This window comes from Oncorhynchus mykiss, chromosome 23, assembly GCF_057628025.1.
Source record: "Oncorhynchus mykiss isolate SJ-2025 chromosome 23, ASM5762802v1, whole genome shotgun sequence".
Taxonomy (NCBI): domain Eukaryota; kingdom Metazoa; phylum Chordata; class Actinopteri; order Salmoniformes; family Salmonidae; genus Oncorhynchus; species Oncorhynchus mykiss.
This window is the reverse complement of record NC_143044.1, coordinates 6,299,163-6,325,434: the sequence shown is the minus strand read 5'-3', so window position 1 is coordinate 6,325,434 and position 26,272 is coordinate 6,299,163. Positions and strand designations below refer to the sequence as shown.

The 26,272-nt window shown below is 44.2% G+C and overlaps 1 protein-coding gene across 1 annotated transcript; it reads right to left on the bottom strand.

The window, feature by feature from the left end:
- On the bottom strand, positions 1–25,457 carry LOC110503083 (suppressor of cytokine signaling 5). The gene is made up of 2 exons (XM_021581436.3): positions 24,824–25,457; positions 1–2,950 (listed from the first exon to the last, which is right to left on the bottom strand). Exon 2 carries the CDS (start codon positions 2,932–2,934, stop codon positions 1,231–1,233), a length of 1,704 nt encoding a protein of 567 aa, XP_021437111.3. The 5' UTR covers positions 2,935–2,950; positions 24,824–25,457; the 3' UTR covers positions 1–1,230.
- Between the last annotated feature and the right edge of the window lie 815 nt (positions 25,458–26,272).

Below are 26,272 nucleotides of genomic sequence, written 5' to 3'. Positions count from 1 at the left end.
TTTTTGGGTAGAATTATGTATGAGTATGTTGTTTGAGTAACGTCTTGGTCAGTTTAGTTAGGTCAAGCTGGGTGTACACTACACGATTTTGGCCACAATTTAGCTGTCCCAGACAGGTTTTTGAAACTGAAGACAAAATCCCCATGCCGTTGCCTACTTGGGCCGCACGGCTGTCGCCGACATGTAGTAACCAAATCTAAATACATTTTATACTTGCGATTCTTCAAAGTAGCCACCCTTTGCCCTGATAACATATTTACACACTCTTGGCATTCACTCTACCATTGGGCTCAATCGTTGACCTAACAATGGGCCTGAATTATAACAAGTTAACCCTGAGTATGGCACAGTGTGACACCATGAAGGCAGAACGCAGGACCAGAAACAAACCAGACCAAGTTAAAGTGCCTGCTCTGTTGCCAGTTTGAGCCACTGACAGACGTGAGAAAACAACCAGGACAAATATCGTTAGTATTGTTCCATTATAAGAGCCGCACTTCTGTGGCAACACAGTAGCAATGGGAGACAATGATTCATGCTTAGAGAAATCACAGTGAGGATATCAAAAAGCCCAGGAGTCGCTGTAACCACACCCACTCCTGTGTATGCCCTGCTCCCTATAGGTGTACAGAGGCAGGATGTAGCAGCAGCACCCTTGGACGTGGCCTTGGACCCCCCCCCCCTCCCAGGAGAGCGATGATTAACATTACACCTGAGGCCTAACAATGCCCGCCAGGCAGTATAGTCACTTGATCAAGAAAATGGAAAAGGAAAGATAGAAAGCATGAGTGAACTGTACAACATTGCTAGCTAACCATGTGGGCCTAGATAGAGACTGGGGGGGGTGAGAGGGCATGCAGGCAGCTCATGCTGTGGGATCAGGCAGACACTTGACAGAATTAAAAAGGTGAGAGGGACACAAAGCATGAAGGCTTGTGCTCTCCCTTTCAGAACCTGTTCAACATTAAAAACCATGTGTGCTTGCCAGACAGCATTGTACTGAATATAATGATACATATGTATCCCAAGTGATGTAAATGATAACTAAAACAATAATGAGATTAGAATGAATCTTGGATAGCTCACTTCACCTAACTCCTTGTTTCTCCAGTTACCCCTCCTTGCCTGACTGAGTAGTGCTTTGTTCATTCAGTATGGCCTCTCCTGATTGGCAGGGATTTTTCTGTTTCAACTCCGTCCGCGGCGCACAGGCCGCCAGATACCGCTCCCCTATTTGACCTTGAGTGGCGGCTCCCTCTCCAGCCAGCGCACACGCACTTTCTGTTTGTAGTGATACTCCTTGAGGAAGTCCTGCAGGGCCGGGGGCAGCGGCAGGGCGCCGATGCCGTCGTATGTGGTCCGGCGGCAGATGGCGGCGCGGGCCAGGTGCTGCAAGCCGGAGGGGAAGGTCCGGTGGAGAGGTGCCGTGAGCAGCGGCTCAAAGAACATGCAGGCGCTGGGGTCCTTGTAGTGCTCCAGTAGCCCCGTGACGGTGGATGAGTGGAACACGCAGGGGTCGTGGGCGTCGAAGCTGAAGTTGTGGTTCCACTGCTCGATGCGGGCGTGCAGCGATCGGTTGTAGCGACGGAAGCTGACCGAGAACAGGTAATCCTCCTGGGCCGAGTCACGCAACAGGAAGGTGCCCTCAGGCCGGCCATCCAGCAGAGCCTCTGCCTCGTAGCGGTCCATCACGCCCCAGTAGCAGGGCAGCGCAGTGATCTGAAGCAGGTCCGGCACCAGGCAGTGGATGTAGTCGATCTGGGTGTGCACCTTCCAGGGCCCAGGCTGGTTCCGGCTCAGATGGCCATCCCCGGACGTGTGGCGTAGCTTAGGCCTCAGGGCCTGCAGGCAAAGGGTGGTGGAGTCCTCCTCCGAGTCGCAGTCAGCCAGCTGGGCTGTAGCCCCTCCGAGCACCTGTCCCGACGAGCCCGACGACCCAGCCGCCCCTCCTGAGCAGCTGGCCATCGTGCCCTCCCCAGAGGCCTCTGCAATGCCAGGGGCCATCTTTGGTCCCAGTTTGTACAGAGAGGAGCACTGCGCCAAGGCCTCCAGGGTGTGGATCTGGGCGTTGGGTGGGGGGTCCACTCCCTCCTCAATGCTGAGCCTGCGGCGTTCGCGCAGACGCTCCTCCTCGTCCTCGGGGGAGGGGTGGGCCGGGTCAAAGGCGTCTAGCAGAGCCGAGGAGGAATGCGGGCTGACAGGCGCTGTGTGCTGCTTGATCAGGTGCCACTTGTTGGCCAGGTCCGAGCCCTGGGGGAAGGGACAGTTCTCCAGCATCAGCTCTGTCAGGTGGATCTTGCGCTTGGAGATGGTGGGGGTTTGGGGGGAGGAGGAGAGGGAGCGGCGGCGGGGGGGAAGGGGGAGACACAGGCCCACTGTGTCGCTAAGCCGCTGGCGCAGGGAGCGGGTGCTCAGACTACGCCCCCCGTCTCCAGAGTCATCCATCTCCTGGATGGAGTTGACCCCGTAGCGACGCTCCCTTCGCCCAGCGGCACCGCGCGCGCGTCCCGACCGCCTGTCTGTATCCATGGAGCTCTGGGTCTTAGTGGAACATGAGTGTTTTTTCTTGCCCCCCCAAGGTGCATGGCGCGAGTACGAGTCTCTCCGGCCCATAGGGACTCCCCAAGGAGCCCCTCTCGCTTCCTCATTGTCTTTTCTGTCTGTGGTTCTCTCTACCATCTGGGGGATGTCCGACACACAGTTGTGACGTCGCCCTCCAGTAACCCCGGGAAGCGGCAAGAGGCTTCGGGAAAGGCTGGAGGCCCGAGATGCCTGGGCCTCGCCTGAAGTTTCTCCCCGTCCCAGGTCCGCCACACAGTGCATACCGTCCTCTTCCACCACGCTGTTCTCTGTACTGGGTCCCGCACCGTCGCTGTGGAAGAGGGTCTGGCATCGGTTCCTCAGGTTGCTCCACATCTTGCCCACTTTTTCCATGGATAGTGACCAAGCCCTGCCAGACATGAACACATATCAGATTAGACGAATCGTAGGGTACAGGAATCTCACACAATACATGACCTACATTACTAAACAATACATGACCTACATTACATGACCTACATCACTAAACAATACATGACCTACATTAACAATTGCATGAAACCCCTTAACATTTTGTTAGGCCTAGACAATGTAGCAATTCTGCAAATTCAAAATGGTAGTGATCCTATTGATCATCGTGCATACTCCTGCAATGCCGTCTGGGGTATGCCAAATAAAAATGTTTTCAAACAGTCCATTTATATTTAAAAACAGGGGTATACATTTGGGTGAGGTTTTTTTCTTGCCTGAGTAGGTTAAACCATCTAGTGTTCAGCGAAATAACAACACAATGTCAAATACATGTAGCCTAGTCAAATAACTAACATCCAATCACATTAACCGTTACTCTCTCGTGGGAATTCCACTAACGGTCCGTATGTAGCCAAACGTAGCTGCTGCTCATGTTGGCATCTGTACCGATGGTGCAAAAACCATGACAGGGAGACATAGTGGAGTGGTAACGCGTGCAAGCAGTTGCTCCCGACACCACTTGGGTGCACTGCAGCATCCACCGAGAGGCTCTTACTGCCGAGGGAATGCCTGACAGCTTGAAAGACGTTTTGGACACTACCTAGGAAATTGTTAACTTTGTTAAAGCAAAGCCCCTGTACTCGTGTATTTTTTGGACTATGCAATGATATGTAACGCTTTTATAACATACTGGTTATCAAGGGACAAAGTAGACCTTTTTTTAAATTGAGAGACGAGCTTAAAGTTCTCTTTACGGACCATAAATTTCACTTGTCTGACAGCTTGCATGATGATGAGTTTCTCACAAGACTGGCCTATCTGGGTGATGTTTTTTCTCTCCTGAATGATCTGAATCTAGGATTACAGGGACTCTCAACTATATTCAATGTGCGGGACAAAATTGAGGCTATGATTAAGAAGTTGGAGTTCTTCTCTGTCTGCATTAACAAGGACAACACACAGGTATTTCCATCATTGTATGATTTTGTGTGCAAATTAACTCAAGCTTACGGACAAGGTCAAATGTGATATAGCGAAGCATCTGAGTGAGTTGGGTGTGCAATTACGCAGGTACTTTCCCGAACCGGATGACACAAACAACTGGATTCGTTATCCCTTTTATGCCCAGACTCCAGTCCACTTACCGATATCTGAACAAGAGAGCTTCATCAAAATTGCAACTTGAAACTTGCATTTCAATCAAAAGCCACTGCCAGATTTCTGGATTGGGCTGCGCTCAGAGTATCCTGCCTTGACAAATCGCATTGTTAAGAAGTTGATGCCTTTGCAACCACGTACCTATGTGAGAGTCGATTCTCAGCCCTCACTAGCATGAAAACTAAATACAGGCAAACACTGTGTGTGGAAAATTATTTGTTGTCTGCATCCTTTCAAGCACACCCTTCTCATTTACCTGTGATGAGTTATTCACAATTTTCAATGAACAAATAAGGTTTTATATATAAGATGGTTAAATAATGAGCAAAATGATTATTATTTGTGCCCTGGTCCTATAAGAGCTCTGTCACTTCCTAGGAGCTGGGTTGTGACAAAAACTCACTCATTCTTATGTTTAATAAATGTATTGTATCGTGTGTGGCAGGCTTACAATGATGGTAAAAAAACAACATTTGAGAGTGAGCTGACCCTGATGCTAGAGGGGATACGCTGGAGGTTGAATGTTTGAAGGGGTACGGGAATATAAAAAGTTTGGGAACCACTGCTATAGACAAAAGCTGGGTGTGGGGGGGAAATTGGGTGATTATTGTGTGAGTGAGAGCGAGTGAGTGATTTGGGGGGGTGTAATTGGAGTGTTACGGTGAGTGAGGAGTTGCCAGGCAGACATACAGAGACAAGGCCATGGCTATAAATGAACCCAGGGATCTGCCTTCTCCCAGCTGATCTGCTGGTATGTACTGTATTACAGAGCCAGTCTGGACCTGACCAAGAACTTTCCCTGTCACAACAGTGTAGACAGCAGACAGAGAGCCAGCCCACATATGCACACTGATTAATTGGTTTGTGTGTGAGTTATACTAGGTTCTTGAGAGCAGTGACCCTAAACTGCCTTCAAAATAGTTTGCTTCTCCAAGATCATGTTAAGGCTAATAGACTCAACTTGTGGCAGGCAGCTCTCTCCCTTCCTTACCAAAGGTAATGGATCTGTTTAACACTGCATTTCCTTCCAACTGAACCCATTGATTGACTTCAAACCTCTAGTAATGGGAGATCTCATTTGCTCTCCAAACTGCCATGTTGTAGTCCCTGGCTCCCTCCCACCCGCATTGGCAGAGATAACATAGTTGCCCCAGTTACATAACATAGTTGGCCCAGTTAAATGAGCCAAGCAGAGCAGGCTCTACAGTCTGTACTAGCATGAATAACTAGGCATTGCTGGCTACAACAGTGATATACATAGGCAGAGTGGAACCTGTTTCAATAGACAAACAGGGATTTTGCACAGTCAGCTGCAACTGAGTTAAAGGGCAACTACACCACTTTTCAACCTTGTTTTCATTTCATCTCCAGCACAATGCCATTGTCTACATACAGTGGGGAGAACAAGTATTTGATAACCTGCAAAATTGGCAGTGTTTCCTACTTACAAAGTATGTAGAGGTCCGTAATTTTTATCATAGATACACTTCAACTGTATGAGACGGAATCTAAAACAAAAATCCAGAAAATCATACTGTATGATTTTTAAGTAATTAATTAGCTTTTTATTGCATGACATAAGTATTTGATACATCAGAAAGCAGAACTTAATATTTGGTACAGAAACCTGTTTGCAATTACAGAGATCATACGTTTCCTGCAGTTCTTGACCAGGTTTGCACACACCGCAGCAGGGATTTTGGCCCACTCCTCCATACAGACCTTCTCCAGATCCTTCAGGTTTCGGGGCTGTCGCTGGGCAATAAAGATTTTCTATTGGGTTCAGGTTTGAAGACTGGCTAGGCCACTCCAGGACCTTGAGATGCTTCTTACGGAGCCACTCCTTAGTTGCCCTGGCTGTGTGTTTTGGGTTGTTGTCATGCTGGAAAACCCAGCCATGACCCATCTTCAATGCTCTTACTGAGGGAAGGAGGTTGTTGGCCAAGATCTCGCGATACATGGCCCCATCCATCCTCCCCTCAATACGGTGCAGTCGTCCTGTCCCCTTTGCGGGTAAGCATCCCCAAAGAATGTTTCCACCTCCATGCTTCACGGTTGGGATGGTGTTCTTGGGGTTGTACTCATCCTTCCTCCAAACATGGCGAGTGGAGTTTAGACCAAAAAGCTCTATTTTTGTCTCATCAGACCACATGACCTTCTCCCATTCCTCCTCTGGATCATCCAGATGGTCATTGGCAAACTTCTGACGGGCCTGGACATGCGCTGGCTTGAGCAGGGGGACCTTGCGTGCGCTGCAGGATTTTAATCCATGAAGGCGTAGTGTGTTACTAATGGTTTTCTTTGAGACTGTGGTCCCAGCTCTCTTCAGGTCATTGACCAGGTCCTGCCGTGTAGTTCTGGGCTGATCCCTAACCTTCCTCATGACCATTGATGCCCCACAAGGTGAGATCTTGCATGGAGCCCCAGACCGAAGGTGATTGACCGTCATCTTGAACTTCTTCCATTTTCTAATAATTGCGCCAACAGTTGTTGCCTATTGTCCTGTAGCCCATCCCAGCCTTGTGCAGGTCTACAATTTTATCCCTGATATCCTTACACAGCTCTCTGGTCTTGGCCATTGTGGAGAGGTTGGAGTCTGTTTGATTGAGTGTGTGGACAGGTGCAGTTCTTACAGGTAATGAGTGGGGAACAGGAGGGCTTCTTAAAGAAAAACTAACAGGTCTGTGAGAGCCGGAATTCTTAATGGTTGGTAGGTGATCAAATACTTGTCATGCAATAAAATGCTAATTACTTAAAAATCATACAATGTGATTTTCTGGATTTTTGTTTTAGATTCCGTCTCTCACAGTTGAAGTGTACCTATGATAAAAATTACATGCTTTGTAAGTAGGAAAACCTGCAAAATCGGCAGTGTATCAAATACTTGTTCTCCCCACTGTATGTGAAAACGGCGCATTCCTATATTTTGTAGAAAGAAAAAAAACATTAAAATTGTTCTACCCAATGAATTACATTTGTAAACCTGCTATGAGTTTCTAGCCAAAGGGAGAGTCTTTTCCCACGTCACAGCGAATCTGTGTTTGAAAATCACTGTTTTTCTTTTAATCCTACCTTGTGATGTCACAGATTTTTTTTTTTTTAGGACCTCATCTTTTTAACCTTAAAAACAAAACATTAGGAACACTTGCTCTTTCTATGATCCCTTGATGTCACCTGTTAAATCCACTTCAAATCAGTGTAGATGAAGGGGAGACAGGTTGAGACATCGATTGTGTGTGTGCGCGTCATTCAGAGGGTGTAAAGGCAAGACAATATTTAGGTGCCTTTGAACGGGGTATGGTAGTAGGTGCCAGATGCACCAATTTGAGTGTGTCAAGAACTGCAACGCTACTGGGTTTTTCACGCTCAACAGTTTCCCTGTGTGTATCAAGAATGGTCTACTACCCAAAGGACATCCAGCCAACTTGACACAACTGTGGGAAGCATTAGTCAACGTGGGCCAGCATCCCTGTGGAAAGCTTGACACCTTGTAGAGTCCATCGGCCGATGAACTGACGCTGTTCTGATGGAAAAGGGGGTGCAACTCAATATTAGGAAGGTGTTCCTAATGTTTTGTACACTCAGTGTATGTAGCCACCTGTATTCTGCTGGAGATAATACATATTAAGATGCCTGTTGAATCAGAGCCAGACTCCTCAGCACATGACTGATTACTATGATTAACCAAGATCTATTCCCCCCTGGCCTAGAGCAGCCAATGACTGACTAACACAACTCATGACATTCAGACCAAGCTAGAATCAGAGGAATTCTCTTATCATTTTTTTTTACCAAGGACTTTCTTTAAAATTGTACCTTTATTTAACCAGGCTAGTCATTGAGAACACATTCTCTTACAATAACCAACTGACCAAGATGGAACAAAACAAGCACCCAAGTCGCGTGGGCATGACAAAATGACTGCATACCGTCACTATTCTAAAGACAGAGGCACGAGACATGACTAATATGTCACGTTTGGTAGAAAATGTAGTGAACATCACTCTCGCGATATATGCACGTGATAGAAGTGGTGGGCACAAATACCGGTATCCTTAATACATTATTAGGACGTTGATCGCTATATCCCTCTTAATGCCAAAATAATTGTTGCATTCAACCAAACAAAAACATTCAACACACCCACATCCGAGTGGGGAGAGAGCCAACAGTGGACAGTGTGTAATGAGCATAGGCCTAATTCTGCATTTAGACGAGGGACGCAAACACCTTCATACCAGTTGGCATAGCGGGCCAAGAAAGAAAGAAAGAAAGATGGCAACGGTAACGACAAAAGCACGACGCATGCGTTGCTATGGTGATTTCAGTAAACAAACAGTGCAAATCGAAATCCGGTTGAACTTCAAAGCTACGGCAGACGGCAAAAGTTGAAATACTTGAACTCTGGCGGCAAGTCCCGTCTACCGTGGAGGTTGACGGCATTCACCGCCAGCCTCAACATTTACCGTGGTGTGCTCATTGTAAACAATGACACCCCGTTTGCTGTCTAACTCGTACCATCTAAACCAGTGGTTCCCAAACTGTGGGTCGCGGGACGACATTGTCAAAAAAACAAAGAAAAAAAAAACAAATTGAATGCATGTAGAAAAGATAACAGACCTACACATTTTTCAATAATAGCCAATAATATTTCAGAATTTTAAATCAACAAAATAAAAGCTAGAAAATCAGGCCCCCATTGATTGTTATAAGAATTGAGTATAAGAACACGGCATTAGCCATATCAAAATGCGTAGAATTGCAGGAAATTTGCTTAAAAACGCCACAATTGTTTTTCAGCTCCTTGGTAGGATGTGTGGAATTGCAGGAGATTAGCTTTGAAAATGAAAAAAATTATTTCCGCTGTCAAGATATTTTTTTTTTACTTATTCTTTGGTCTATGTTTTTTCCCCGCTCAACCCCTGGTCACGACTCAGACACCTCAACTGGTGGGTCACGAAGCTAAAAAGTTTGGGAACCCCTGATCTAAACTTAGCATAACTCATAAGGTTGCTCATGGTAGGCTAAAGGCGTCAGCATGCTTCAGTTCGGCTGTCGGCTAGCCTAAGCGATCGAGTGTGCTCGCATGCTCCCTGCTTGTCGAACATCTCACTCCAAAATCATGGGCATTAAAATGGAGTTGGTCTCCCCTTTACTGCTGTAACAGCCTTCACTCTTATGGGAAGGCTTTCCACTAGATGTTGGAACATTTATAATAAGAATGTCTTCATATCTCAATCTTTGTCATATGGTTAATCAAAATGCTATCCAAATCTAAATGAAGATAATACAAACCCAAAAAGTAACTTATATTGCCATTGCAACCATGTAAAAAATACCCTACATAAAGCCTACAAATAAAAACATTGCAGCCTGTAGGTAGAAAATATCCTGATAAAATACATATCCAATAAATCACTGACTAAGCATGGCATGTCTGCAACGAACTTGAAACATTTTATCAAATATTCTGGTTCCTCAAGAGTTTCCCACCCCAGTGAGCTCTGGACAGACACAGGCTATTTGTGCAAGGGATAAGAAGCAGTGCTTGACTTGGGCACCTCAAATTTTATAGCGCTTGTACTCCTGTTCCTCTTATAGAATACTAGCTCAAAAGCATTGTGGACCTATTGCACCTAAATATAAAAACAGTACCAGTACCGAAACCTATTTCAATCCAAGTCAAGCACAGGTCAGAAGTAATCAGGTAGGCCTATTTTATGACATTTCCACTGGATCCGAGCATTACATTTTTCACTTTCACGTTGAGTGGTTATCGAAAGGGAGAGAGCTGTGGTCACTCAATTGATGTAAAAACAGACTGTTTGCTTACTGTTTGAGGTGAAGAAAACATTATTTTGAAAAGCTCCCACAGCTCATTAGTGTTGGTACATTAAGCCAATCAGAAATACTATCAGATCCCCAAAGGGGCAAATTTATATGCCTACATTTGCGCGCAGGCCAGGTAGCCTATAGGACTACTAAGTGTAATCAGGTGTGCGGCCTTACTCAACATTGACAGGAGCACTCCAAACAAAACACAATGACTAAATTGAATTGACAGAACTAAATAGAATTAAATGAACCAAAAACTTGTTTCTCACAAGTGTTGCATAGGTTATGTGCCATACAAACAATGTGTCCGAAAATGAAAACAGTAAAAAAATTATTTAAAAAATTGAATTCATTAACAGAAATAACCGTAACCAAAAAAAAAAACATAGATCAGAAATTAAAGGAATTAACAGTAAAATGTTCTACTGGTGATAAACAGTGCCTTCGGAAAATATTCAGACCCTTGGACCTTTTCCACGTTTTATTAGTCTTAATCTAAAACGGGCTAAATAAAAACATTTCAGCAGGCAATCTACACACAATACCCATAATGACAAACTGAAATCCAAATTTCTTGAAATGTATATAATAATACAATTTTAAAAAAATCAAATACCTAAACTAAGTATTCCGACCCTTTGCTATGAGACTCTAAATTGAGTTCAGGTGCATTCTGTTTCCATTGATCATCTTTGAAAAGTTTCCACAACTTCATTGTAGTCCACCTGTCGTAAATTAAATTGATTGGACATGATTTGAAAAGGCACACCTGTTTATATAAGGTTCTACAGTTGACAGTGCATGTCAGAGAAAAAAAAACTTAGCCATGAGGTCAAAGGAATTGTCCGTAGAGCTCCGAGACAAGATTGTGTCGAGGCACAGATCCGGGTAAGGGTACCAAAACATTTCTGCAGCATTGAAGGTCCCCAACAACAAAGTTGCTTCCTTGCTTCAATCATTCTTAAATGGAACCACCAAGACCCTTCCTACAGCTGTCCGCCCGGCCAAACTGAGCAATCGGGGAGAAAAGAACCTGATGGTCGCTCTGTCTGAGCTCCTGAGTCCCTCTGTGGAGATGGGATAACCTTCCAGAAGGACAACCATCATCAACCAGCACTCCACCAATCAGGCCTTTATGGTAGAGGGGCCAGACAGAAGCCACTCCTCAGTAAAATGCTCACGACAGCCCACTTGGAGTTTAGCAAAAAGGTAGACTCCTCAGACAATGAGGAAACCAAGATTAACTCTTTGGCCTGAATGCCAAGCGTCATGTCAGGAGGAAACCTGGCAACATCCATAGGGTTAAGCATGGTGGTGGCAGCATCATGCTGTGTGGATGTTTTACAGCAGCAGGGACTGGGAGACTACTCAGGATCAAAGCAAAAATGAATGGAGCAAAGTAGAGATCCTTAATGAAAAGTTGCTCCCGAGTGCTCAGGACCTCAGACTGGGTGAAGGTTCACCTACCAACAAGACCGCAACCCTAAGCACACAGCCAAAACAGCGCAGGAGTGACTTTGGGACAAGTCTCAATGTCCTTGAGTGGCCCAGCCAGAGCCCGAACTTGAACCCGATCAAACATCTCTGGAGAGACTTGAAAAGAGCTGGGCATCAATATTCCCCATCCAACCTGACAGAGCTTGAGAGGATCTGCAGAGAAGAATGGGTGAATCTCCCAAAATACAGGCGTGCCAAGCTTGTGGCTTCATAACAAAGACGACTCAAGGCTGTAATCACTAACAGAGGTGCTTCAATAAAGTACCAAGTAAAAGGTCTTCATACTTTTTTTTTGGCAAACATTTTTAATACCCGTTTTTGCATATATATATATACATATATATATATATATATATATATATATATATATATATATATATATATATATATATATATTTTTTTTTTTTAAATATAAATCTGAATAAGGCTGTAACCTAACGAAATGTGGAAAAGGTCAAGGGGTCTGGATACTTTCCGAAGGCAATGTATGAAATGGGGAATTGATATACACTAACAATCAAACGCACACACTGAAGTTTTGGAAAAAATGAATGTGCACAAACTGGCAGGAGAGAGAACATTCTGGAGAGAGAAGGGCATTGTGCATCTGGGCACTGCATGGGCATTCCGACGTCTGCATTGGCCATGCAGCATTTACGGAGATACAGCCTCTGCAGAAGTCAGGGCATTCATACTTCCTGCATTTTGTGGAGCACAGTACAGAGCTGTTGTGAAGGAAGTTTTCAAGAAAGTGAGTTTGTGATTATACAGGATGTTTCGCCCCGACGTGCCCTCACCAATCATGTCAATGCGGAGCTCTAGAGCCCTCCGGATCGTCACATTTGGGAGGGGCATGGCGATGCGGTACAGAGCTCGATTTGGCTTTTAGTCTATGCTTCAGCAATGGATTAGTTCACTTAGATGGGCGCAAATATATACAGTATATATTTTTGCCACTGCACAACTAAAAAAAAATCTCATGCTGATGAGTATTTCTGTCTGTAATAAAGCCCTTTGTGGGGGAAAACTCATTCTGATTGGCTGGGCCTGGCTCCCCAGTGGGTGTGCCTATTCCGTCCAAGGCCCACTCATAGAAGCATCCCTGCAGACATGTAATCCATAGATTAGGGCCTAGTGAATTGATTTCCATTGATCGATTTCCTTATATGAACTGTAACTCAGTAAAATCTTAGAAATTCTTAAAGTGGCTTTTAAATTTTTGTACAGATATATATATATATATATATATATATGACACCCGTTACCTCTCATTCACAGGTGTCCATCTCAATAACCCTGGGCGTACCTGGAACTAACACTACTCTCATTGTCCAAGAGTCAGAGAATGCATTCGGCTTCAAGGATAAGGATTCTAGGACACAAATACTCAGTTCTTCGTATGCACGGTGAACCAGTAGTTTTAACCTTGATAAAAATGAAACCTGATTCTGGGACTTCTCAGCGTGCAGTCATTTAGATTAGATTGAGCTACACCACAAGTAGAAGACACTGTGGCACAGAGCTCTTCTGTACTTTGTCAGCTTCAAATAGAATGCATTGAAACTTTGTATTGAGAATAAATGCCAACAGAGCTTTTTCAGCACGCAAACCTTTATTGTTGCTTCTGAAAGTAAAACGCAACACGAAATTGTTTGCCGAGAACAGACACGTAAAGAAGTGTATGGAATAAAATATAAGTGTTACAAATATTTCTGACAAACTGTACAACAGTGTCTGCTATGAACAGGCACGTAAAAAATAAAAAAATAAAATTTAAAAAGAGAGAAAAAAAAAAGTCAAATATCATGTGTAGATGATACATATTTATAAGGGATGTAAATACACTACGTGAACAATAGTTGAAAAGTGCTCGGCGAAAATCTCATTCCAAAATCATGGGCATTAATATGGAGGTGGTCCCCCTTTGCTACTATAACAGCCCCCACTCTTCTGCGAAGGCTTTCCACTAGATGTTGGAACATTGCTGCGGGGACTTGCTTCCATTCAGCCACGAGAATTAGTTTGGTCAGGCGCTGATGTTGGGCGATTAGGCCTGGCTCACAGTCGGCATTCCAATTCATCCCAAATGTGTTCGATGGGGTTGAGGTCAGGGCTCTGTGCAGGCCAGTCATGTTCTTCCACACCGATCTTGACAAACAATTTCTTTATGGACCTCGCTTTGAGCACGGGAGCATTGTCATGCTGAAACAGGAAAGGAACTGTTGCCACAAAGTTGGAGGCACAGAATCGTCGAGAATGTAATTGTGTGCTGTAGCGTTAAGATTTCCCTTCACTGGAACTAAGGGGCCTAGTCGGAACCATGAAAAACAGCCCCAGACCATTACTCCTCCTGCACCAAACTTTATAGTTGGCACTACACATTGGGGCAGGTAGCATTCTCCTGGCATCCGCCAAACCCAGATTTGTCTGTCGGACTGTCAGATGTTGAAGCGCGATTCATCACTCCAGACAACACGTTTCAAGTGCTCCAGAGTCCATGGTGATCTTACTCTTGTGTGCGGGGAATCAGCCATGGAAACCCATTTAATAAAGTTCCCGATGAACAGTTCTTGAGCCGACTGCTTCCAGAGGCAGTTTGGAACATGGTGGTGAGTGTTGCAACCGAGGACAGACAACTTCAGCGGTACCGTTATATGAGCTTCTGTGGCCTACCACTTTGTGGCTGAGCCGTTGCTGCTGCTAGACATTTCCACTTCACAATAACAGCACATTGTTTATTTATTTAACTAGGCAAGTCAGGTAGGAACAAATTCATATTCACAATGACGGCCTACCCCGCCCAAACTAACAACGCTGGGCCAATTGTGTGCCGCTCTGTGTGACTCCCAATCACGGCCGGTTGTGATACAGCCTGGAATCGAACCACGGTCTGTAGTGACACCTCTAGCACTGAGATGCAGTGCCTTAGACCGCTGCAAAACTTGGGAGCCCAGTTAACCGGTACAACTTTAGTAGAGCAGAAATTTGATGAACTGACTTGTTGGAAAGGTGACATCCTATGACAGTGCCAAGTTGAAAGTAGCTGAGCTCTTCATTAAGGACATTCTACTGCCAATGTTTGTCTACAGAGGTTGTGTGCCTGATTTTATACACCTGTCAGCAATGGGTGTGACTGAAATAGCTGAATCCACTAATTTGCAGGGGTGTCCACATACATACAAAAGTATGTATATATATATATTGGAACAATAGTAAAAAAATAATAATAATAATAAAATAAAGTGTCTTTTGAACAGACATGTAAATAACAAAAGGAAATGGAACAAAATGAAAGGGTCTAGTGTCTGACTCCTGAGATGTCTGAACAACAGAACAGGTTGTTAATTTCACTGTGTTCCCAGTCGTTCGGTACATGTCCTCTTCTTGAAGTCATGCACCAACTCATGCAGCCGATGATCAAATCCGTCCCGGAGTTTTGACAGGAGTTCATCGATGAAATCAGCTATAGGTGCCAGGACCCTGTGGAGAGGATGAGAAGAGAAGGGAAATCAGGAGTGTCTGGAGATGTGTGTGTGGTGCGGAGATGAGGAAAAAGAACAGAACAGCGGAAAGGGGATCAGAGTAAAGTCTGAAATGATTTATTTACCTCTGGGAGAAGCAGGTGGCTCGGTGCATGACGTTCTCCAAATCTTGAAATATGTATTCAAACATTTGCAATGCCTTTGAGAGTGATGTGTCAAGGACTGCTGCTCTTTTTTCCCTTCTCACACCCCTGCTGCTCTGTGGCATCAGTGAGGAGCAAGCCAGTGGAGGTCGTCTTGGAGGTGGGCCCAGGATAGAGCTTTGCAGGTCCAGCATGGACATTGTTTCTAATTCTGCACAGCAACTCATTGCAGGAAATGAGTTAAGGGCCGATCACCAGTCAGTACTGGGGCAAAGAGAACAAAACCAGGTGCTGTTTTCATTCAATGGTGTTTGCGTCTTGAAAATAAAGTAGAGGGCTATTTAGTACATATATCCAAAACATTAATGAACATCAAAATATCATTAACCGAGACTACAGTAGACTATATAATGTTGCAAACATTTGAGTAGAGAAAGCCTGGCCTAGCTACTCAACTAGCTGGACCTTGCTACCAAACCTTGTGTTACCAATGTGGGAAGCTTAAGAATTTATTTCTATGACAAAATTATGTTTGCTCAAAAGTAGTAAAGATCTTAAGTTAGGTTGGTTGGCTTGTTTTCCCTGCACGAGTATGCTGCAAGTAGCCTAAGCTAACTGGTTAGCTATTGTTAGCAAAACATGGCTGCTCTTTTCAATGGCCTTTGGTGTAGATGCCATGCTGCTTTCAGTCTTCCCATGCCGAACAAGCCAGCAGTGAAATTTGTGGAGTTTCCACCGACATTTCCACTGCGGTCCTTGTTTATTTTCTTTGCCTTGACGAACTTGTCCTGAACCCTAACCCACTTTATCGAACAAGGGTTCGGGTCGGACCCCAGTGTTTCTGCAATCTCCCTCCATGAATTGTCATTTACATGCTGGTCTTTATATAATGTATGGCTAGAATTGTACTGGTGTAGGTACTTTTGTAGCTCCTCGGTCAATCGATGCTCAAAGTTGTCGTTCGCCATGTTGAATCCACACCAAGTTTCAGCTCGAATCGACAAGAAGCAGAAACTCACAACACTCCTACAGTTGACCAATCATCGACGAAGGGGCGTAGACTTTGGCTCCCAAACATCGGCTAGAACACTTAACAATTTTTTAAAAATAATTTAAGTGTACGCCCGAACCGCTGACAAAACCCTAAAGGATCTCCAAAACATCACAAAATGACAATATATCCACAAACTTTGCCAAACTGTTTCGGTTGTGAATGTAAATAGTCAAGAACAGATATTAGCTAGCTAGATGTAAATGTAAATTGTCAAGAACAGATATTAGCTAGCTAGAGCAAGCCTAATAGCTAGCTGAAGCATCAGAATGCTTACCTGTTCCACTAGCCCCTCTTCTTCTTCTGTCGGAGTGACCTCAGGTGATCCACCGCTGTTTGATGCCATTTTTTGCTAGATACTTCTCTCCTCAGACAGCTGTCATTCACTCACCGTGCTGTATGCACCTCTCACACGGGGGAGGAGCTACACGTCTGGCTACACTTTTCAGTGATTCAAATACATCAATGAAAACAGAGGACAAAGTGTAAATTATACAAGTACATTTTATTTAACTTTGCCATCAGTTGGCAGCGTATTTTTAGATTTGGAATCGTATGCATTCTATTTGAAATTCCACAGATTTTCAGCGGAATTCTGCAAGCGCAAATTCCGTGCGGTTCTGGTTATAAGGCCTTTTCAATTGCATTAACCTATCCATCACAGTTGTCATGAGCCTCATGGGGAAAAAAAACACTATCCCATAAAATGTGTACAGTTAATATAAGGATTTAGGCCAATCCAATTCAAACAGCAAGGTCATTCACGTATACACTAGGTTCTGATATGCACAGAAATTCCCCCAAAATAATTTCAGACTTGGGGTGGCCTTGATTACTTCCATTATAACAGCCCAACGCACAGCGACCAACCAAGGCAAGCTTCATCCCACTCACAGCAAGACTAACTATGAACATACTGTACACGCATGGGTAACCTTTCGTGTGAGCTAATCTATGCAGAGTACTCTGCTTGCACGTATAGTTCAATTCCATACACAGAGACTGACTGGGAACAGTTTTCTGAATTAGGCTTTTCTCCCACACACACACACACTAAGTGGTGGTGAAATAAAGAACTTGAGTCCACTGGACAATGCCGCTTTCAGCAAACGCACTTAATAGGAGAAAAGTGCATGAGAACTAGCATAAAGCTGTTTGCTATTTTCGTTTGTTCACACATTTCCCTCCCGATGGACTGGTTGGTAATATGAAGCAATATCAAAACCATCTTAAAGGGGGCCATGTTTTTCCATGTGGGTTGGCGGAATTTATCCTGACGAAGGCTAATCATGTCCACGAAAACAAACAAAGAAAAGTTAGTTTACAAGACAAGAAGCATTGGAGGATTTACTTTCCAAAACCAGCTTTAAAATTGTGCCCAAGAATAGCTAAACCATGTGTTGTTTTACACAGAAATAAATATTGTCATTGTGCAACATTAACAGTGGTTATGTTGGGCCGGTAACGAATCTGAATTTTGGCGAGTGCCCGCACGCAATGCCTGGCACATAGCCTTTAATTCTCAATCAAATGTAGGCTGTTTTCCAAAACATCAGAAGGACAATAGCCCATCCCGTCATGCAACATATCAGAGGTGTAACATGTAATGTTTCAGTGTTTCAGAATGATAAGGCAGTGGTGGGCACTAGGATATGGGATGTAAGCATAGGCTAAATGCACTGCCACAATACTGTAATGTGGTCGAATAGTTTTCCAGGTCTAAGAGTAGCGAGGCCCTCATCTACTTACGGCTCCTACACAGGGTAGCCTATAAGATACTGTGGTTAGGCTGTCCATCCTGTGTCCACATTAGCATGGCGGCATTCTGATTAGGCATCAAAGAGACTTGAGTGAGCATTCCAAACGCAGCACCCAAAATAATTAATGCAGATGTGATCTTTCTATACCAGTCTCACTAGCAGACAAGTAGTAGGCCTACAGTGCATTCGGAAAGTATTCAGACCCCTCCACTTCTTGTTACAGCCTTATTCTAAATTGGATTACATTATTTTCCTCTCGATCCACACACAATACCCAATGACAAAGCAAAAACAGGATTATAGAAGAAAAATACATCAATAATAATAATAATAATAAGATAAGAAATATCACATTTACATAAGTAATCAGACCATTTACTCAGTACTTTGCTGAAGCATCTTTGGCAGCGATTACAGCTTTGAGTCGTCTTGGGTATGAAGATACACACTTGGCACACCTGTGTTTGGAGAGATACACCCATTCTTCACTGCAGATCCTCAAAAGCTCTGTCAGGATGGATGGGGAGCGTCGGTGCACAACTATTTTCAAGTCTCTCCAGAGATGTTCAATCAGGTTCAAAGTCCTGCCTCTGGCTGGGCCACTCAAGGACATTGAGACTTGTCCCGAAGCTATTCCTGCGTCGTCTTGGCTGTGTGCTTATAGTCGTTCTCCTGTTGGAAGGTGAACATTCGCCCTAAGTCCTGAGCAATCTGAAGCAGGTTTTCATCAAGGATCTCTGTACTTTGCTCCATCCATTTGTCCCCTTGACCCTGACTAGTCTCCCCGTCCCTGCCGCTGAAAAACATCCCGACAGCATGATGCAACCAACACTGCAACCAACACGCTTCACCGTAGGGATGGAACCAGGTTCTCTCCAGAAGTGATGATTGGCATTCAGGCCAAAGAGTTCAATCTTGGTTTCATCAGAGCAGAGCATCTTGCTTGATCACAGTCTGAGAATCTTTAGCTGCCTTTTGGCAAACTCCAAGCAGGCTGTCATGTGCCTTTTACTGAGGTGTGGCTTCCGTCTGGCCACTCTACCATAAAGATCTGATTGGTGGAGTGCTGCAGAGATGGTTGTCCTTCTGGAAGGTTCTGCCATCTCCAGAGGAACTCTGGAGCTCTGTCAGAGTGACCAACCTGAACAAGGCCCGTCTCCCCCGATTGCTCCGTTTGGCCAGCTCTAGGAAGAAACTGTGGATCCAAACGTTTTCCCATTTAAGAATGATGGAGGCCACTGTGTTCTTGGGCCTTCAATGCAGCAGGAATGTTTTGGTACCCTTCCCAACTCTGTGCCTCGATACAATCCTGTCTCGGAGCGCTACGGACAATCACGGCTTGGTTATGCTCTGACATGCACTGTCAACTGTGGGACCTTCATGTCCAATCAATTGAATTTACCATAGGTGGACTCCAGTCAAGGACCTAAAAGGATGATCAATGGAAGCAGGATGCACCTGATGTCAATTAAGTCTCATTGCAAAGGGTGTGAATACTTATGTAAATAAGTTTTTTAATTTTTTATAAATTTGCAAAAAAATCTAAAAACCTGTTTTCACTTTGTCATTATGGGGTATTGTGTGTAGATTGATAAGGGGGAAAAAGTAATTGAATCCATTTTAGAATATGGCTGTAACGTAACAAAATGTGGAAGTCAAGGGGTCTGAATACTTTTTAATGCACTGTATATGTATATGCAAACCTCTGTGCAGCATGCCTGTGCAGCATCTCAGTGCATTCAATGCAAAGCTAATATGACGTAGGCCTAGCCTATGAAAGGGAGGTTGCAGAGATCAACCTATTGAGGCGACGACAACACAACAACGGGCCGCCCCCAGGTGGTGAGGGTAGGCAACAACATCTCCACCCCGCTGATCCTCAACACTGGGGCCCCACAAGGGTGCGTTCTGAGCCCTCTCCTGTACTCCCTGTTCAACCACGACTGTGTGGCCACGCACGCCTCCAACTCAATCATCAAGTTTGCGGACGACGCAACAGTGGTAGGCTTGATTACCAACAACGACGAGACGGCCTACAGGGAGGAGGTGAGGGCCCTCGGAGTGTGGTGTCAGGAAAATAACCTCACACTCAACGTCAACAAAACTAAAGAGATTATTGTGGACTTCAGGAAACAGCAGAAGGAACACCCCCTATCCACATCGATGGAACAGTAGTGGAGAGGGTAGTAAGTTTTAAGTTCCTCGGCGTACACATCACAGACAAACTGAATTGGTCCACCCACACAGACAGCATCGTGAAGAAGGCGCAGCAGCACCTCTTCAACCTCAGGAGGCTGAAGAAATTCGGCTTGTCACCAAAAGCACTCACAAACTTCTACAGATGCACAATCGAGAGCATCCTGTCGGGCTGTATCACCGCCTGGTACGGCAACTGCTCCGCCCACAACCGTAAGGCTCTCCAGAGGGTAGTGAGGTCTGCACAACGCATCACCAGGGGCAAACTACCTGCCCTCCAGGACACCTACACCACCCGATGTCACAGGAAGGCCATAAAGATCATCAAGGACAACAACCACCCGAACCACTGCCTGTTCACCCCGCTATCATCCAGAAGGCGAGGTCAGTACAGGTGCATCAAAGCTGGGACCGAGAGACTGAAAAACAGCTTCTATCTCAAGGCCATCAGACTGTTAAACAGCCACCACTAACATTGAGTGGCTGCTGCCAACACACTGACTCAACTCCAGCCACTTTAATAATGGGAATTGATGGGAAATGTAAAATATATCACTAGCCACTTTAAACAATGCTACCTAATATAATGTTTACAAACCCTACATTATTCATCTCATATGTATATACTGTACTCTATATCATCTACTGCATCTTTATGTAATACATGTATCACTAGCCACTTTAACTATGCCACTTTGTTTACATACTCATATGTATATACTGTACTCAATACCATCTACTGTATCTTGCCTATGCCGCTCTGTACCATCACTCATTCATATATCTTTCTGTACATATTCTTTATCCCCTTACACTTGTGTCTATTAGGTAGTAGTTTTGGAATTGTTAGCTAGATTACTTGTTGGTTATTACTCCATTGTCGGAACTAGAAGCATAAGCATTTCGCTACACTCGCATTAACATCTGCTAACCATGTGTATGCGACAAATAAAATTAGATTTGATTTGACACCCTCTTAACACAACTAAAACTGCAGCTATCTTAAATTCCTGCTTTGCCAAATGACACTGAGCAACCCAATATCACATAATACACACCAACAGCCCATATAAGACCATTACGGATGGAACGTATTACTTCAGATATAAACTCAGCAAAAAAAAAAAAGAATAGGTCCCTTTTTCGGGACCCTGTCTTTCAAAAGATAATTCGTAAATAAATCAGATCATTGTAAAGGGTTTAAACACCGTTTCCCATGCTTGTTCAATGAACCATAAACAATTCATGAACATGCACCTGTGGAACGGTCACAGTCATGAAAACTTAGGACACACACAAAAAAAAAGAGGCCTTTCTAGACTGAAAAACACCAAAGGAAAGATGCCCAGGGTCCCTGCTCATCTGTGTGAACATGACTTAGGCATGCTGCAAGGAGGCATGAGGACTGCAGATGTGGCAAGGGCAATACATTGCAATGTCCGTACTGTGAGACGCCTAAGACAGCGCTACAGGGAGACAGGACGGACAGCTGATCATCCTTGCAGTGGCAGACCACATGTAACACCTGCAAAGGATTGGAACATCTGAACATCACACCTGCAGAACAGGTACAGGATGGCAACAACTGCCCGATTTACACCAGGAACGCACAATACCTCCATCAATGCTCAGACTGTCCGCAATAGGCTGTACTGAGGGCTTGTAGGCTGTTGTAAAGGCAGGTCCTCACCAGACAAATCACCGGCAACAACGTCACCTATGGGCACAAACCCACCGTCGCAAAAAGTGCTTTTCACTGAAGAGTCGCGGTTGTGTCTCACCAGGGGTGATGGTCGGATTCGCAGTTATCGTCGAAGGAATGAGCATTACACCGAGGCCTGTACTCTGGAGCAGGATCGATTTGGAGGGTCTGTCATGGTCTGGGGCAGTGTGTCACAGCATCATCGGACTGAGCTTGTTGTCATTGCAGGCAATCAATGCTGTGCGTTACAGGGAAGACATCCTCCTCCCTCATGTTGTACCCTTCCTGCAGGCTCATCCTGACATGACACTCCAGCATGACAATGCCACCAGCCATACTGTTCGTTCTGTGCGTGATTTCCTGCAAGACAGGAATGTCAGTGTTCTGCCATGGCCAGCCAAAGAGCCCGGATCTCAATCAAATTGAGCACGTCTGAGACCAGTTGGAACAGAGGGTGAGGGCTAGGGCTATTCCCCCCAGAAATGTCCAGGAACTTGCAAGTGCCTTGGTGGAAGAGTGGGGTAACATCTCACAGCAAGAACTGACAAATCTGGTGCAGTCCATGAGGAGATGCACTGCAGTACTTAATGCAGCTGGTGGCCACACCAGATACTGACTGACTGTTACTACCTCCCCCTTTTTTTCCATGGACACATTATTCCATTTCTGTTAGTCACGTGGCTGTGGAACTTGTTCAGTTTATGTATCAGTTGTTGAATCTTATGTTCATACAAATATTTACACATGTTAAGTTTGCTGAAAATAAACAGTTGACAGTGAGAGGACGTTTATTTTTTTTCCTGAGTATAGTAGGGTTGGAGCAAAGCCTGCACACCCAGTAACTCTCCAGTCTGAGGAGGATTGGTCACCCCTGCATTACACTAATGCATAAGCCTATATGTTTCATACATTTTAATTATGAAAACAAATCAGCGTTGACTAAGCCAACACACCAAAATCTTATTCATGAACTTATCCACAGCCTTTAATATAGTGCAACCACACTTTCTACTTAAAAAACGTTGTGACCTAAATGTCAACTCGGGCCTGGTGCTGTGGGTCCAAAAGTCCCTGAGGGATCAACCCCAGAGGGTCAGTGTTTAAGGCACCTTAGTCCAGGGCTATTCAGTGCGACCATTTCACTTGCATTTGCACCTAAAAATAGATGTGTGCAAACTGAAAAAAAATCTAGTATGAGCACATCTGCGAGTTGTGATTTCATTATCCCATTCTCAGACGATTTAGTCCACTGGTCCCACTCTCACAGAACTACCCTACGCCTTCACCCCTTTCTCCAGATGAAATTCTGAAACTAGTGATGTCTGGCCACCCGACCCCACCCCCTACTCCAGACCATCTCTGGAGACCTCCCATTCTAACTTCCCTATCAACATCCCTGACCACTGGCTGTGTTCCACTTGACACTTTATTATTTATTTTTTTAATGACCAGAGTGGCAAATATGTGGACGATATGGCACTGGTTGCTTGCCTGGAGGGCAAGTCTAGCTCAAGCTACTCCCAGTTCCTTGACTGTCTTGTGACATGGATTGATAATAGCTTCATTGACCTTAATGTCACCAAGAATAAAGAATTGTGCCTTGGAGGTAAGCTGGGGAGTAACACATTTTAAATACTTGGGAACAATTTTAGACCACGAACAACCTCCAGGAAAACAATTACCTCATTTATTTAAAAAACGCATTGTCTTCCTACTTAGGCAGCTAAAACGTTAAAGAAAGCAAAACACACACTGACTATGGTTTACAGATTCAACATCTCCTGCTGGTATGGGAACTTCTCAGTCAGGAAGAGGAGTAAACTTGCACAAGTCGTCAATCAGGTCAGTAAAACAGTCGTCAGGAAACAGCCACAATTCCAATAAGTGTACACACAGAACATCGCCAGGAAAGCACTCCAGGTGCTCAACACCACCACCCACCTACTGCAGGCATCCTTCGCAATGCTGCTGTCAGGTCGGAGACTAAAAAGGTGCCACTCGCAAGGAAGAATGGACAAATACAATATTTTATCCCCTCTGCAGTGACAATCCTATACAAGACTGATTAACTGACATGTAAATGTTTAATGTTCGTTTTATCGTTTTACTGTAGGCCTGAGAGGCAAAGACATTCCATTCTGTGCAAACGTAATGGACAATAAAGTTGACTTATCTTAAATAATATGCCAGTATAGCCTTGGGATAGGCTAGCCCTACAATAAATCACGTTTAAGGGTGCTGCATGACAATGGTGGAAGACATACCTGGGACACATAAGGAAACAATTAGCAAAGCCGTTATTCTTGGATTGATTCCATTCATTGTTAATATATAAGGACGAAGTGAAATACTTCATAATAGCAGTAGAGTATGGTGCATGCACAGAACGACATCAGCTATAACGTTACTATAATTTGGAACATTCATTGGTGAGGTAACGTAGCTAACTAGGCTATAACCTAGCTAGCTAGCCAAATCAAGGCCTATTCTCGGGTCAGACACCACTGGCTAGCTAGCTAACTAAACTAGCTAGTTACTGTAGCTAGCCAACTACTACCACCACTGGACATTGACAATAGTTATCCTTAACGTTACATCATGACATGTAAGGAGCTGTCTAATACGAATTGGTTTTAGACAGGTGGGAGTTGTGATAATATACATCGCTAGATCACTTGTAACGTTATTATACAAAAATAAACTTCACCGAGAGACCCCCCCCCCCCCCCCCCACAAAAAAAAATGTTGGATTTCCCAAATAACGGTGGCTAGCTATTTAGCTAGCATGATGCTAACATGAGCTTCAACGTCGAGTTGGTCTGCTAGCAAGCGAACGTTAGTTAAATAGTTAGCTAGCATGAATGAATCTGACAAGAAATTACACAGACAGACGTATCTAGACAATATTGTTTTCATGCGATAGAAACTAGTTAAATAGCTAACACGTATTCCGTAATTCATCGTGGTTATAAGTATTCTCAACTTACCCTTTTGTCTTTTTAAACCAGTACTCAGTAGCTCTCTTTGTCTGCAAAAAAATGGCTTAAGTCAGGCACATATCCCCCCTTGAGCTCCACGGTGTCGATGAAACACAAAAATGTATGCGGCCGGTTTTCAATTTCATTCCGAATGGTCTCTCTTATCAAATAATCTAAGACAATGTACATGTTAAAAATGATAAAATGTCTCTTGGCCGAAACTTCTTTTCGGCCGTGGTATTCATTCCTGTTAAAGCCGAGCAAAGAAGAGGCGTTCAGTAGATTGCAGACGGGTAGAGAATGGCAACATGGAACTCCAATGAGTAAAGCAGAACCGTGAGCTTCAAGATAGTGGATACGGATAGGGAAAGTCCATGCCAGTGGCCCAGCATGACAGACACTACCTATCGCCAATGATAGCAGAGTAGACGATCAAGTGGCCTGGCAACTACTTGGAAACGTGGAGACTGAAAAGGCTGCTGTGGGCCCTGGGTGCCTCGGTTGATTCGTGTCAATTAGCTCGATTTTGTATAATAATTTAAATAGAAAAAACTATTTCAAGTGTCGGATCCGGCGTCGTTTTGTGGATCTGTTCATAAACAATGTGTCATGGACTCGCTACATCGAAATTCTCTTCCCAACTATTTTGCAATCAACTTAAACCATTATTCATTGTTGACACGTGTAAATTGTTCTGAGTAGATTTCAGTTTTATGATTTCAACCCACCTTAACATGCATTGTTGCGCATAATGCTCATTCCAGTACACTGTAAGCATCTGTCATAATGAGTGGTGCACATTACTTTGATGGTGGGAATTTGTGGTTTCATTATTGAACGTCAATTTTTTTTACGGTTTTCAAACTTCAAACTTGCATACAATACTGTAAAAGTATCATAAAGTCTACAAATGTTAAATTACACACAATCCTCTAAAAACAGTCACCTAACAATTTTAAGTATAACTTCCAAAAACATAACTCTCTATCAGCACAACACAGATAAATCAAGTGTTTTTACTCAAACATGGATGTGTCTGACTACTATTTTGTTTTACGTCTTTACTTAAAATAACAATGAAATCAAGTAAGTAAGCCTTTTGCTATGAGACTCGAAATTGAGCTCAGGTGCATCCTGTTTCCATTGATCGTCCTTGAGATGTTTCTACAACGTGATTGAAGTCCACCTGTGGTAAATTCAACTGATTGGACATGAGTTGGAAAGGCACACTTGTCTATATAAGGTCCCACAGTTGTCAGTGCATGTCAGAGCAAAAAACCCAAAATCTGGTCGAAGGAATTGACCGTAGAGCTTCGAGAGAGGATTATATCATGGTCACAGATCTGATGAAGGGTACCAAAAAATATCTGCAGCATTGAAGGTCCCGAAGAACACAGTGGCCTCCATCATTCTTAAATGGAAGGAACCACCAAGACTCTTCCTGGAGCTGGCCGCCCA